This window comes from Crocodylus siamensis, chromosome 9 (genome assembly GCF_052110815.1).
Source record: "Crocodylus siamensis isolate JL-2025a chromosome 9, ASM5211081v1, whole genome shotgun sequence".
Classification (NCBI taxonomy): Eukaryota; Metazoa; Chordata; order Crocodylia; family Crocodylidae; genus Crocodylus; species Crocodylus siamensis.
In genome coordinates, this window is record NC_143403.1 from 3,296,522 (window position 1) to 3,312,834 (window position 16,313).

At 38.3% G+C, this 16,313-nt stretch overlaps 1 protein-coding gene across 3 annotated transcripts in view; it reads right to left on the minus strand.

The window, feature by feature from the left end:
• Window positions 1-16,313, minus strand: part of BANP (BTG3 associated nuclear protein) — a 215,540-nt gene that overhangs the window by 168,427 nt on the left and 30,800 nt on the right. For all 3 annotated transcript variants that reach the window (XM_090062940.1, XM_090062938.1, XM_090062939.1), the window contains exon 5: window positions 112-234. In XM_090062940.1, coding sequence (XP_089919066.1) covers window positions 112-234 — 123 coding nt within the window. The remainder of the gene's footprint in view (window positions 1-111; window positions 235-16,313) is intronic.

A 16,313-nucleotide genomic window follows, 5' to 3' on the forward strand; every position in this document is an offset into this window, starting at 1 on the left:
CCGCTAGAAAGAACCATCATTTTGCACTTGTAATCGCAGCACACTGACATTTACTGCTTTCACGGCAGAGCTAATACAGGATGGGGAAGGATTATAGTAGTCGCTACTAACTTGCTAAGGATATTTTCCAGAGAATCCGCTGTTCTGCTCAATGGCTCTTCCTGCCCCACCATCTTGGCTACAATTGAATTCTGTCGATCGTTGTTCAGAATTACTGTGGTCTGGGGAACAACACTACAAAACAAAATGAGAAAGGACACAAATGCAATGTAAAGGAGCAAACCTTTTTAATAAAGCATTAACCTTAGCATTGACATTTTAAAAAGCTCTCGCCCCCCCCCCCGCAACAGTTAACATCACAGCTATTCGCTAGGGTGCAAATGCAACGGTTTGTAATCCATCCTATTTGATATCTGTACCATTCCAGGAACTCGGCATTCTTTCTGGAAACTGACTCCTTCGTTGGAATTATGTAACAGTCTATGACCCCTGGCAGGATGATGAAGAATTTATCAACTGGAGACAGACAGGAGGAAGTCTGTAAACCTCTGTTCCAAAAAGCCTTCAAATTTCTGCTTTGCAAAAAAATTGTGTTTTTTTGGTAAGAGTGAACATGTTGCCATTACTATGAACAACTAACAAGAAAAAGTATGTATTTTTTTATGGGTATGTCCCCAAAGAAAAGGGACGGAAAAAGTTTTTTGCTAAAAACTGGGATGATGGGCTTAATTGAAACGGTACCTAATGTTTTAAGTTTTAAAAAAAGGATTTGTTAAGTGCAAAACAGGGAAAGACACTGAGTTTCAGTTCCCAATGAGACTAGACCATTATGTATGGGCATTTAAGGTGCAAAAAAATTTTACAAACAGGCTCCATGGATATAGTGCGACGCATAAAATTTTAAATAAATAAAGTAAATAATTTTATTTAGCATACAATTTATCACTTTGTTTTGAGAGATCATCCTACTGTTCTTCTTCATGACACTACAGCATCTTTTCAGTGTGGGATAATTTTAAATATTTTCTTTGTACTCAAAAGTAAACTCAATTACACACATTTTCTTCCATGTTGTCCATTTTGTAGTGATGAGAGGATTAGCTAATTTCTCATCATTTCACATGCTAAATACATCTCTGTTGTTTTTCTTGATCAACATCTAAAAACATCACTGACAGTCATTTTATTTTACTTAACTTCATTCTTTGGCATGTACTTGAGTCACAGTCACAAGTAAACACATTTGATGACAACTGCTTGCATGCACGTATGTGTGTGTATCTATATATCTATATTGATAGATATATCTACATATAAAAAAGCTCTATTTTGCATCTAGCAATGGAAGCCTGTACTTTGGGAGCTAGAAGAATAAGGTTCTAGTCTACCCTTCCAACGTGTAGTAACGGTCTGTGTTGCCTGCAACAAATGGGATTCATTATAAATTGCCAACCATCTGCCAGATCTGAAATCCAGTGAAAAGTAGATACTCCAGAGAAGTTTTGCCTAACTGTAGATGAGCACAGAATGTGCTGGGCTTGGTGTGCACGGGTTTGAAGTTCAACAATCGCAAATGTAAATAAATACATAACATTTTAAAAATTATAATAAATCAAGAGTCAGGCTCCAAAAGATTGTGGGACCAGCCTAAAATCATGGAAAGGAGGAAGAAATATTAAGCTTTTTATTTTTATTTGCTTTCTGATGTCAGAGCATTTACAGTTCACTTAATATTTTGTCCACATCTCTGTAGATGATTATTAAAAATTAGCAACTGATGAAAAAAATTAAAGCATCTCAGCTTTCACACACTTTTGATCATAGCTCATGTCAAATTATGAGATTCTTGATGAAACTGTAAGTTACCAACACTAGGAGTTGTCCCACCTTGTTAGATACGCTCACTTCTAGTGATTAGGACTTGGCTATCTTTCTCTCCCCATTTTACAGGTATTGCATATGACTGACTTTCAAGAAATTTTATATCTGCTTTTAGACACTATGCTCTTTAACAGCAACTGCCACTTTTGCAATACATTCTGAATGTATGTTTAAAATGTCACTTACAAAAGTTTAATTATTAATGAATACTCTAAATAATTAATTGCAGCTAAAGAGATAAATACAATAAAATTAAAGCTTCCATTCATGGAGTCCTCAGGCTTTTGCTCATATTATATCTATTCTCAAAAAAAAAATTGCCTTAGAACTGGGAATTGACAAAAATAGGCAGAAAAAAGACCCTTTTCCCTTCATAAAGGAATTAATTTTGAAGAAAATTTTAAAGCATGTCTGATGGTATTTAGTTAACGTAAACCAACTTAAAAATAAAGAAAGACCGCAGTATAAGCCACTAAACACCAGATGTTAAGGGGCACATCACATACTGCAGTATTCATTCAGGTAAAGTTGGCTTTCCAACACACCATTTTTCTCTTACCCTGGGGGCCCTTCTGCAGTGGCACCAAAGTAGGCTGAAAACTGTTTCACATTAGTGTGGAGGTACTAGGCCAAATTTAAAAGCACAGGAAATCAGCAGTTTTGCTCTATGTCTTAATTTGCCCCAGTGGGTTAACTGGAGCATTAGTAGACATAATAGAGGAGATAAGCAGAAAGATCAAGTTTCATAAGGCACTACCACTTCTTGTAAATGCTCGTGTTCTATACCCCCGGAGAACTCTCAGGCCAATGCAGACAGAATATACAAATACTACCATAATTTAAGTCTTTATACGAAAGCCACAGAACTGTCAAAGTGTGCACACGTTGCTCGCCTTTTGGGATTACACAGCTACCAAATGGAAGGAATTCCTAGAGACTTCAGTCAGAACGCAGGAATCTGAGGAGCATATTAAGTATAATGGCAAAAACTGCTAAAAAGTCCCTATTCGGAAATGCTTAGCAGAGTACTACTAATCCACAGCCCAAGATTTTAATTAAACCTTGCAATAGCTGTTTACTTGAGTGGGAAGGCTACATCTGGTCTCAGTAGAACTGTAAATACTTGCCTATCTAATGCTAGGAAATATTGGTGATATCTGCCTTGGTTTTCTGCAACTACCTTATACCAACATCATTTGGCTGGTGAGTAATACCTCAATCTCTCTGGGTAACCTGTTCCAGTGCTTTACTACCCTCTTGTGAAAAAGTTTTTCCTAACAACCTAAACTTCCCTTGCTGCAACATTACTCCTTGTCCTGTCATCTGCCACCACTGGGACTCCATCCTCTTTGGAACCCCCTTTCAGGTGGTTGAAGACTCCTATTAAATCCCCCATCAGTCTTCTCTTCTGCAGACTAAATAAACCCAGTTTCCTCAGCCTCTCCTCCTAAGCCATGTTCCCCAGGCCCCTATTTTCATTACCCTCTGCTGGACTCTCTCCAATTTGCCCACATCCTTTCCATACTGGGGGACCCTAAACTGGACACAGGACTCCAGATGTGGCCTCACTAGTGCCAAACAGAAGAGAATAATCACTTCCCTCAATTGGCTGGCAATAGTCCTACTAATGTAGCCCAGTATTGGTATTCTTGATGTTGGTCATTCCTGCAATGCCAAGCTGTTGAGGATAGCCCGTGACAAGAGGATGATGTGGTCCTTTCAGTAGCCTCAGTTCTACCCATTCACAACCTCAAGAAAACGGACCGTGATCAGTATTTTACAGGGACCCAATATAGCGACCTCATGTCTGCTGCTGATGAGGCAAGGTGTTGTATTCACAATGAGGTGCCATTTACTCGAGGCTGATTGTGTCAAGTCTGAGTAGTTATTTATCTGAAAGACAAAGGTATTTACGATTTGGGACTCCTTACCAATATGCAGGTATAAAGAGCCTTTTAGAGACAGCAACTTCTTGTTCAAGTTATTCCGCATGGGAGGACACCGAAATGCATGGGATCCCATGCAGGCATGGGAGTGAATCAACTCAGACCAGCTTGCAGAAGAGAATAGGACTTTCAGGTCCAAGTTTTCAGAAACAACATGCATACGTTTGCACACTACCTTCAAAACCACCCAAAGTGCTCAATGCAAGGTCACAATCTTAGTCATAGGCAACCCCGGGGATCTGACAGAAGTGATCTTTACAGGTTATAACAGTACAGCATCAGGATCATGGAAACTTGCTGCCTCTCACCTTTAAATGCCCCACCCCCAAGGAAGAAGGAAGCAGGAACCAAAGGCACCTTAATCAGTATGTCATCACTGAAGATGAGCAAAACCATAAAGACAATTCCTGTGCTAATACGAAAAGATCAGTGAGCAAAGGGATCAACGTTTTCAATGCCCACCTAGATCCCAGATGAAACCATTCTTCCATCTTTACTGCCAGAATATACATTTGCGGGGAAAAAGTGAGGAAACTGGGGAAGATGGAAAAGAATATGCATGGAAAAGGTCTGTGTTTCCAGAAATCCAGCTTTGTTGTATGGAGTCATACAATTTCCATTTATATTCAAATATTCCTTTTCTCTAAAGTATTACAATTTTGAAGAGCCTCCCTGTTATTTGCATATTTTTGAATGTTGAATGTCGTAAGAATTACTTAAAAGTCTGTATGATCTATTGAAAAGGTACATATTTATGGATTTATACATACTGTACCATGTCATAAATCCATGATATTGCTGAACACAACATTTCCATAAGTAATGAATGCGCAAAACAATGATTTTCAATCATTTACAATGTTGGCCTCTAACCTTTTTGTTTAAGTATCAAAAGAACCGTACACATTTTGCATAGAAAGTTTCCTGCCAAAGGTAGTTTTTAACATGGAAAATGTGTGACTCACATCCACAGCCATTAGTCTGAGCTGCTGGTTTTTCTCAGGCAATGAGCTGTCCATCAGAGAGAATACAGTCAATAAAAGAAAAGAACTTTTGGCACCCTGAGAACCAGTCTTCTCCTCTTCCCAGATGACTTTCTTTGTCAGGAGAAGAGAAAAATAAAACAGAAGAAACCAGCTGACATTTCAGCTCCCATGAAGTATAAGATCAGAAGCGTTACTCCAGATTAATGGAAATGAGTTACAGAGAAACTGAGACAGGAATATTTCAGACAAGGAGTTACACCTTTTGCATCTTTGGACAGCTAATATAGACAGATGGGCTATTTTATAGCAAAATTCCAGCCTGTCGATAAGAAAAGGAGGGTGGGATGAAGGGGACTTCCAGACCCTAATGTTTTAGGACAATTCTCTTGGCTTACTTTGCATGCACGAGCCCTATCTAAAAGCATGGCTCTTTCTAAAAATACCCGCTTTTAACAAGAATATAAGTTCCTTTCAACACCACATCCAAACAGAAGAATACAGGCCCTTCACCTTGGTCAACATTGCTTTCATTGACAGGGAGCCTTCCACAGTAGCCTATGTTTTTGATGTTTCCTGGTTACGCATAAATTGGGAAAAATCCCCGACTCATGAATTTGAATTATTTCATGTATGAAAAAAAGCAAATTTGTAGTGTGCAATGCAATTTCTTTAGAAAAGGCAACCAAAAAAAAAAAAGCAGGCCCTTAGCCCAAAGAAAATCTTGAGGACAAAAACATGATTCACCAGGGTAAAAGAGAACAACAGGACGATGTCTAAACAACAGAGGGAAAAGAGCCATATGAACATTTATTCAAGAGCTGATTCTTGAAACGTACTTGTCATCTGCATCTCCCACCCTTATGACCACAGCTAACTGCCATATACATGAACAGTTTTATCCAAACTTAACAAGGGTTCAATTCCTTGAAAATAACCTTTGGGTTCCCAAGACCTGGCGGGAACCACAGAAGGCCAGGCATCGTAGAAAAACCATTTATGACTATCTTCTTTACAATGAGATGCCATAATATGCTGGCCATCATCACAGAGTTATGTACTTAAAAGATTTATAAATTTGTGGGCAATTTACCGGAGGTAAGGGGAAAGCAAAAAGCTGCAGTCAAGACATAAAGCTAACATTTTGAACATACTGAAAGCCTCAACTCAAATATGCAAGAAAGAAACAGAGATTTTCCAGCTTACAAAAGACGTTTATACCGAGTTTATGCACAGTGGTACTGTCAGCCTTAGCTGCACACAGAGCGCCTTTGAACTGGCTGACAAGCACACAAAGATAATTTACTGGTTTTAAGGAAAACTTCACTGACCAATAAGAAAAGCTATTAAAACAAAGTCTGTTGTAGTTTATTCCACTCTGGGGGAAGCCATTTAAACAGACTGGCATGACCCACTGTAACCATTCATAAATGACAACAGCAGTTTCAAAGGTTCACCTACTGAGCAGTAGTCAGGTAACACGACAACTGACCCAAGGATCCTACTACTGAAAAAGAAAAGCTTGTTACGCAAGGGGGTTTACAGTACCTAGACGTCCATAAAAATAACCTTCTCGCACATTTTCTTTATTACTGTTGTTATTTTTAACGCAGCGGAAACACTTTGAAAATTAAATTTACAGCAATACATGGTCTCTAAAGAACCCTTTGGCCTCAGCTCTTGACTGGAGATATACAGAAGTAGAGAAAACCAGTAGGTCTGGACAGTGTTACAATTGACAGAGCCAGGATTTCAGAAAATGGGGTTATTTAAAAACAACAGCAGTAGTATTAACTCTAACTACTAAATTGCTACTGTTAATCACAGACAGGAAAAGGTTACAAAAACAGAACACTCTTTGTACACTGTTAAACTGCTAATTTAAGTGAAGAAAAAAACCCTGTTTATTCGTACAAAATGAAAATTGTAAACATAACTAAATCTTTGGTCCAAAAACATATATTATAAAATGCTGCTACCATATCACTGAGCCATATATAAGCAGGGCAGTCTATTCCAGAGTGCATTAAACATGCAATCTGAAAAATAGATCTCATCCTCATCATGCTTTCTCTCACATGGCAGCTAGTAATTCTCCATAGCAAGGAGGTTGGCTAGGATGATCTGCAACCCTGCTATAATAAGCATGGTGCTAGAAGATATGATAGGAAGGGGAAAAGATAGTATTTGGAATTAAGGTAGAGGCCCCAAAATTATAGAAACAGAAAATTTAAGAAAAGGAATCTGGGATAAGTCAGATATATGAAGGTTTTAGTTATTTAAAAATATAGGTAAGCACTCAGTGGGATATAACAAGTGTTTTAGCAGGTTAGACAGTTTTGTAAAAACCATGAGGTGTCTACCTGGATCTACAAATAGATTAATGTTTTGGCAAATGTGGCCCAAGATCAAGGAAGCCTTCAGGAATTTGAAAAGTTCAGTAAAATGAGGTCAATGAAGATGAAATGTCTTCAATAACCTTTCAGACTTAATGAAAGGGAAGAAGGATGGCGAGATAAATCACCCAAAGGATGCATCAGTAATTTAGATAGGAAGATGCTGGATTCATCGAGCACTGGACTGTTTGAAAAAAGGAGACTTGTTTAGATTAGCTGCTTTCCTCTTCAGCAGAACGTTATCATGTTATTGTAGTCACAGTCAAGGGCATGAGTCTCCAAGTGCTCAGCTCAATCCAATATTCAACAAAAGGGCAGTTTGCATCACAAGACATTCATATGCAAGGAGCTCAGGAAATAAGCAAGAACTGGAATGAATCAAATGAGCATGTCACAGGTCTATGGTAACTCTCAGCCATAATACCAACATAGATAGGCACAGTTTACATAAGGCAGAAAATGGAGAGAGAAGTTGCACTGCAAAAAGTAGCAGAAATGCCAGTGAGATGCAACTAAACTCAGAGATGGAGAGTAAAATTATTCAGGTAAGGTGACAAGGAATTAAACTCTAGATAGATCATAGCATGCACAAGTCACCATCAATCAAATGAGGTCTAAGACTGAAAATTGAAAACTTCCTGCACCAGTTCTCAGAGCAACTGAAGCCACAGGTTATATTGTTAGTTGGAGCCTTGAACTACCCAAAATTATGGGCAAAATATATGGTGGAGTTATGCAGACTTTGTGATCTAAAATATGGAGAACCCAATAAAAGTCTAAGTCATCCTGGCTGTAATCCCTACCATGGATTTGAGAACACCTCACTTTATTTTTCCAAATTTCTCACAGACTTCCAGTGCCTCTAAATGTGGCTTTTAATTAAGTAGACTTTCTAGTCCTGCTATTTCACAGTTACACTTTTTTGTTCTGATTTAAGCATTTAGGTTCATTTCCCCAGTCTCCTTCCCCCTAAAAGAAGCCATTGTATTAAAGCACTAGGGATAGAGGGAAAGAAAAAGAAAAAAAATGCCAGGAATTACTAAAAAGTGATGCTACTGCATCCACAGTTTAATTTTTAAATATTAGTCTTTGGACTCCAGAAATACACAGAATGCCATATAAACACTAGTTTTAACAAGGTGTGCATTAGCATTTTGTATGAACATTTTTACTTCTGGATCATAGGTTTCTAAACCAATGCACGTGTCCATCTGGCATAATTAAGTGGTGCATGTGCTAGGTTTACAATCACTGCTGCATAGCTTACCATGCAGCTGACAAGGCAAAACAAGGTTATTCAATAGTCTTCAGGGGAAAGCACCAACAAAAATTTGGCAACTGAAGCCTCACTGAAGGATAAGCAGTATGAGAATGAAGATGAAACAACAAATAAGTAACATCTTTGTTTTATTCTTCAAGATACCAAAATCACATACGTTTCTTATAAACCTAGTATCAATGGCTAGCATCCAGCTGTATGTTTATATATGTAGAAACATACCTTGTTTTCACATCTGACATACCAGATATCCATAATGGCCACCACAAAAATCGTTATTTATGCAAAAGATAAGGGTACAGGCTTTCCAATTACTGTTACTGAATATCTAATTAAAGCCTAGATATATATTTATACCTGAAGGGCAATCATGTTAAAGAAGTACAACTACTCTTTAAAAAACAAAACAAAAACAATTTTTAAAAGACGTTAAAAGCAGGTTTCCTGCCTCATACTCCACCCTTCGCCGTGGAAGAAAGCTTGGGTTAAAGATACCTGTATCTCTATGAAAACAGAGCTCTACAGAAAGAAAAAATTCTATTCAAAGGGACTGTCAGAATCCAAACAATCTGGGTTTTGCATTTGGAAATATATCATCAAAATGGCATCAGCTGCCAACAAAGGCGTATGGCAGACTGGCTGGCTGGCATCCCACCAGCCTCTTGCTCAGACCTTGCTGGAAGCCGGGCTGTCTCACCCTATCCATCCACGGTTCTGAATCCACTTCAAGCTTTTTGCTCTGTTCACAAAAACGCAACAGAATCCTCCAAAGACATCATTATGGGCTTTCCATACTATTTCTCCCATTTCTTTTTAAATCTAAACGCATTATTTCTCTTAAATGGCAAGATAAGACTGTTAGTTTTCTGGCAGATGTTTTTGAAAAAAAGGTGACAAGTTATAGACACATACATCTGGTGAGATTCATAATAATTTGTACACTATTTGCAGCTAGGATATGATATACCAAAAGCCCTCCGAAGAGAGTTGAAAAGTAATCCCCTCCTCTCACAGTTTGTTTAAATGATTTCTTCTTATTCACTATTTTCTTAAAGGACCCTTAGTGTCAAATACCCCACTTCTGGGTCCTGTTTCAAGGAAGAGCGCCTTTACAGATTAGATTTTCAACCTGATTCTGCATTTACAGAAACTGTATCACTAAACATTTTTAAGCTGTCAATGCTAGAAATTCAAATTAAAGCATAAGGCTTTTCTGCCCCCTTCTGTTTATTATAAATTTAGTATATGATGGCCTAAAATGCAGCCTACTACCGCCTAACATACTGCCTGCAACATATGCTCATGGGACTCCACTGTGTTCTTTTCTCTCTGTTTTTAAGGGATTAAAATATTAACTCTAATACTCACTCTGCCCCAATTCACAACATTCAAGAGAGCTATTTCTATTGAGGATTGTTATGTATAAAATTATAGCCAGTCTTCTAAACAGATTATGCTGATTAAATTAAAACTACTAATTAAACCAAATTACATTTGGCTATTATTTATTTGGGCAGAAGAATCTCATTCATCACATCTAGAATTAACCTCCTTGCAAGTTCCTTCTTGTATTCAGCGAATGCAGGTATAGAACTCATTAGTGGGCAATAATTGCAGAAACAAGGAATCGACAGAGGGGCTAGAAAGTCCACACAGGGCATATAAAGTCATCCTGTGCGTTGGGACTCAGGGGGAGGACAGGTTGGTGGGGAGACCACTGGGTTTTATGCCTCTACACTCTGCAGAGTCAGATCATGCTATTAAAGGCCCCTTTCAGGTTTTTTACCCCGTGTTGCTATGTTCAAATTCATATAATGAAAATCAGAGCTCTCCTGTACTTCATCTATTCTTCTTTTTCCCCTTCAGGCACTTATAATCAAGATAAGTTAAGTTCTGAGATGTCAAGGTGCAGAGATGAAACTCTAATGCTTTTGCACTCAACAGTCTTTTATTTCTTAGCTCAAAAGTATAGATATGTATGCGTTATGTCATTAGACAAACCTTTGTGCTTTTGTATATTCCTTTGTTTCCTTGTTATATTTAAATTGCCCTTAAAAACAAAGCAAAATCATTAAGTCTGAAGCTTTCAGAGATCATTAACTAGGGCCTTATATGTCAAGTTCATGCTTTGAAATGTTTCTTTAATCAACAGTATATTTTAAAAGAATTCAAGATCATATTTTTTTCTGAAAGGACAGTTCTTTTCAAGCATTAGTGTCATGATTTAAAAGAAAAAGTCAAATATACTTTTTGCCATCTCTTTCAAAGAAAAAAATGTAAACTTCTATTTGTTCTCAATTTTTCCTCTTCGATTACTTGTAACCTCATTAATAACTGCCATCTGCATCATTTAACAACCATAAATAATGTTTCATTAGCAATAATTTACCTAATAGCAATTGGTTTAAGAACTGTGAACCAACCCAGTTCAAATTTCAGTCAGTTCAAAAGGTTTCAACAGATGAATCCAACAATATATTTGCTGGAATTATTGTACTCCTCTCTCAATGTAGACAACATTTTAGTATTAAGCAATTATTCTTATTCTATAACTGACCTTGAAAAACTCAACACTTACATGTTTTCTCTGGACTAGTTATATCTTGACATCAAATTACTAAATACGTGATTCCTCAGCATATTAGTGCAACAACTGTGGATTGCAAAATTCCAGGACAACTGCTGTATAATCCTAATAAACTCCATTTGCAATTTCTCCCATATGCAATACAAGTAAAAACCTGGACAAACAAAGCATCCAGGACTAAAAAGTACAATCTATGCTAACAGCTGAAAGAGAAATTCAGCATGTGTTCGAGAGTAAATAATGTAGAAAGTTAAGTTCTCATTTAGTAAGAGCAAAGAACAGAAAGGCAAAGGTCAAGTTAAATTCAGAAGTACCTAGTATCCAGCACTAACATCACTAACATCCAGAATAACTGTAGTAGTTCAGGAGACTTCCGCAGATCTTTAAACTAGAGTGAATGATACAATACCACAATCATTCATGAATATTGTTCTAAAATGCTGTAAATACACAGCTGTACTGGACCTAAATATTAAAAACAGCTCCTCTTTACCTGCAGCACGAACACTCATGTGTAATGCACACGCTGCCTTGGGCAGCAGGGAAAGTAGACTGATGCAAATTCGTAACTCTGTGACCTGCCAAGGGTCAGAACCAATTTCAGACTTCTTCAGTGCATCTCTGAAGCACTCCTGTAACAAATTAGGAGGCCTCTGAAGAACTTTAATTATTGTTCAGAAAATAAAAGTTGCCAAGAACTTGTTCAGACTGCATCCAAAAGAAACTAAAACCTACAGTTTTGAGCGATGTGGATGTGGGAAAAGATAGGCACCAGATTTCTCTAAGAACTCCAGTCTTTGATTCGTTAAACAGCTTCAGAAACAAAACAGAGAAAGGCTCTCCCAGCACAGTCCAATATACTGGTTATCTCCCCAAGACTATGAGAATTACCATGGTGGGTAGGGGAATAGGGGGTATCCTTCAGATTTTCATCAACATATTTACTGTAGCATGGAAAAAAAAATTCCCTGAACCACATATATATTAAACTCCCACAAGGAACAACTGGGATAGAGAGGTGGCCTTAGCATCATTCTCCTACAGCTATCCCAGCAGTGCCGTGAACCTCTGGTAACATGAATCACATGAGATGCTCTACGTAAAAAAGGAACGAGGCAGATAACGCAGCCAGGTTCAAAAAGGGACTGGATAAATTCACAGGTGATAGATCTATTAATAGCTATTGAAGAGGATGGTTGGAGTTTGTGGATTTTGCTCGAGACAAATCAGAGACAACTATGTAATCCTGCATGGAAATAGTCCTTAACACCAGTGGGCTGATTTGTGTAAATAAGTGCTGTTCCCATGACAGCTGCGCAGAATCATAGACAATGAGGGTGGGAAGGGACTTCAGGAGGTCACATCCAGTCCAACCCCCTGCTCCAAGCAGGACCAGCCCAACTAGATCATCCCAGCCAGAGCTTTGTCAAGCTGGGTCTTAAAAGCCTCCAAGGATGGAGAGTCCACCATCTCTCTGTGAAACATCCCTTGCTGCAACTTGAATTAACCCCAAATCAAGCACTGCTTGTCGTATGACAATTCCATTAAAATTAAATGGAATTCCGGGTAGATTGGGGCTAGAGATTTAGGTTTTTAATTACTAAGAGAGAGAGAGAGAGAGAGAGTGTGTGTTAGGTTTTTAATTACTAAGAGAGAGAGAGAGAGAGAGAGAGAGAGAGAGAGAGAGAGAGAGAGAGAGAGTGTGTGTGTGTGTGTGTGTGTGTGTGTGTGTGTGTGTGTGTGTGTGTGTGTGAGAGAGAGAGAGAGAGAGAGAGAGAGAGAGAGAGAGAGAGAGAGAGAGAGAGAGAGAGAGAGAGACACTACAGGTCTCAAATGTCCTATGTAGGTGCAAGTATATTGGGAGCTACATCCATGCTTATTTCCACATGATTAAATGCTTTGCTGTACTGGGGTCACAAACTGAAGACCCAACACAACCCAGGCTGATTTTGGCTTCTTGTAATTATGGAGACTACGCCAAAAGTGGCCTGAGTTTCTCAGTCACGCAGCAATAAAATTTAGAAAAAGAAACTATTATTCTACAGAACTTTCCCCAACAATAGGATTTTTTTTAAGTTAAATCCCATTTATAACACAAAATTATTTACTGTATATCCAAAACATAATCCACAGTGTATTTTCATCTTTTGGGGAACTGACTGCTGAACTATCCTGGGGCTGGAACTGCTTTCACATAAATCAGTATTGGGAATATGGCAGCTAATGTCAATGAGAATGGAAGCAGACCCTTGACAAACAGGATACAGTAATCATTAATGGCAGCTTTAAGATCCTAATAGTCCAAAAGGTTTACAATTAATTACATACCAGATAAAAAAAAGTCAGCTGTAAACTAATTTGTGAGGGTGCCATGGCTTGCCCAACAAATAACAACATTACTGAAAACAAATGCAAGAAAAAGAGGTTAGCTATATACTGTAGAGTTTCAGCATCACAAGTCCTTGACTAGAACTGAGGAATTACGTTTCTTTTTAAAAAGCCCAACGTAGTGTTGCAGTATTGTTTATTACAATCAATGAAAATCTTGATGATAAAAATGCAACAAAAATAAAAAAGCTACTCTTTGCCTGACAATAGGAAAATAGGATGGCTAACCCTCATAGTTCATAGCAATGTATGTATATAGTTTAATTATTCTTTTCTTCGAATACTAGTTGTAACTCATTTTATTTATAGTCGGTAGTTCTTGGTCATATTTTTATGTATACTAATTTACATTATTTTTTCCCTAAGGAATGCCTATGCAGCAGTTTCTCGCACTGTTTTTACTTCTTCCTGAATTACAACTATGCTATAATTCTGTTTTCATGCTGCAGTGCTTTACAACTCCGTTTAATGTAATCTTTCTTTTAACTTTTACTTTTCTACATTACTTGAATACAAAATAACAGGCAATCAAAAAGAAACAGTTCTTGAACTCCTGCAACTGGGAAAATCTAAAGCCAAAAAGCATTCCAACTAGCACACAGGAGAGACAAGCTAAACCTATTGATCAAAACCTAACACACCCTGCTGATGGACCTTGACTGGAGGACAAGCCCCACCTCAGATTACCAAGGTACATCCCCCTAAAAATAAAAACAAATCCACATATCCCACTGGGGGGGCAGAACTGCGTCCTGCCCCTTTTGTTTACTATGTAATGACTTTCATGACAACCAACGGACACCACGCTTTGAAGTGACATGTAAATTGAGAGGCACTACTTATGCTGTAAACTGCAGACAACCCTATAAAGAACCATTCCATATGCAAGCGCATCTCTTACTCGTGGATGTCAGATCTTTCTGCAATGAAAGCATAATATTAATTTTTTATGGTAAAGAATCACCAGTATCCAGTTAAGTTGTGTGTCAAATTCCTAGAGTGACTCAGTTCTTCCCCCCCCCGTACTTCTCATCCATGCACAGACCTATAGAGATGATTTGATTACTTGGGGTAAACTTACCGAAGTTTGAAATATTAGCTGGGAGATGAGAAGAAGGGCTGGTAAGCAAATTAATGGTAAAACAAAAACAATGAAAAACCCCAAAAAGGATTTAATTATGATGGAGCACAGGGCTGTCCAACTTCTAATCCCCTGGGGCCTTATGCCCTGCAGGCCGCATCAATGCGCTCCACTCAGGACTGCTGCCCTGAGCAGCTGTGATCTTCCCCAGTACATGGCCCCAATCCCACATTCCCTCACCCTGCGTGCACCCCAGACTCACCCTAGCTTCCTGCTCTGTGCCTCACCGCCTGGGCCAAGCGCAGGAAGTAGCAGTCAGAGAAGGGAGGGAGAGACTGGAAGCTGCGGCCAGAATAATTGGGGGGGGGCAGCAAGGGCTGGGCAGGAGCCTGGGAGCTACAAATTAACCTCCCATGGGCTGAATGCAGCCCACGTGCTACCAGTTAAACAGCCCTGATCTAACATAACACAGACTGAACAACATTTATGCAATAAAAGTAAAAGGAAGAGAGCCTTGGCAAACTATACTTACCAACAATGAATGTATTTGTATGGTAGACTACAAGTTTTTCATAAAAATGTGAGGGGTAATGGCCCCGTCAAAATAAGAAAATTTCCATTTTCATATATATTTTCCATATTGAATCAACACCCCCCCACCCCCACCCCCCAAAAAAAAACATTGTTCTTTGACAACCGGTAAGCTAGAATGAAAAGAAAAATGAATTCACCATTTGAAGCCTGCCTCGCCAAATATTTTTATATAGTAAAAATAAAATAAGTTGTGATATAAAGAATTATTTCCCATAAAATAAAAACAAAACTGTTTTCAAACCGGAAAACTACGTCTTTTAAAGGATGCCTTGTGATCCCGTGGTTACAGCAAAAGACCATGTGTATGTTAGGCTTAAATTTAGCTGAATCAGTATATGATTGGAATCAGTTCCCTTGAACAGCTTATACCTACAGGTTAACCCAGCTACAAAACTGGGGAACAAAGGGATACTGGCAAAAAACAAACGTTGTGCCTGGGTTGAGCCTTTCCAGAAATATTTTTAAAGATATATAAGCATGATAATAAATTGCACTGTCAGACCATATCATTTATCTGCAAATACATAATCCTCTTCTCCTGCCTAGGCACGTTCCAAATTTCCAACTTCCTGGTTTGAGACTGCTGCAATTAAGTATCATCAAATGCTGCGCTACAGTCAAACGAAAAAATTACTCTACATTCTCCAAGAAATTATGGTATTGGATATGCTGCTATTGGATTTTTTTATCAATATATTGCTCAAAGGGAAAAGGGCATTAGAACCCGCTGGTGGTCACACTGCCAGGAGATGATGAAAGCAGGGGGCAGAGAAAGTCAGATCCTGGCCAGAGCAAGCAGGATTGCACTATCAGTAACTGGGTGAAACCAAAGAAGACAAGACTCAACACCAAAACAATACATACACATTTTCTTACTAATAAGATATTTATTACTTTACTGTGCTACTATTCTGGGCTATTTTTAAGGCTCCATAGTGTCAAATGCAATTCTGTACAACTTACGAACATTTTCTCTTTCCATTACACTAATTCAGAAACATGTGTCTCTCTGCCTCCCTTTTCCCTCTGGCCCAGCCCTTGGAAAAATATAAACTTTCAGAGGATGGGGAAATTTATATAAAACCTCTACATTAATAGAATAGACCCCTGTCCTGGCTGTGCAGACAAAACTGATAACTATATATTTTAAGTAGCAGTCACTAAGTATTAAGACTACT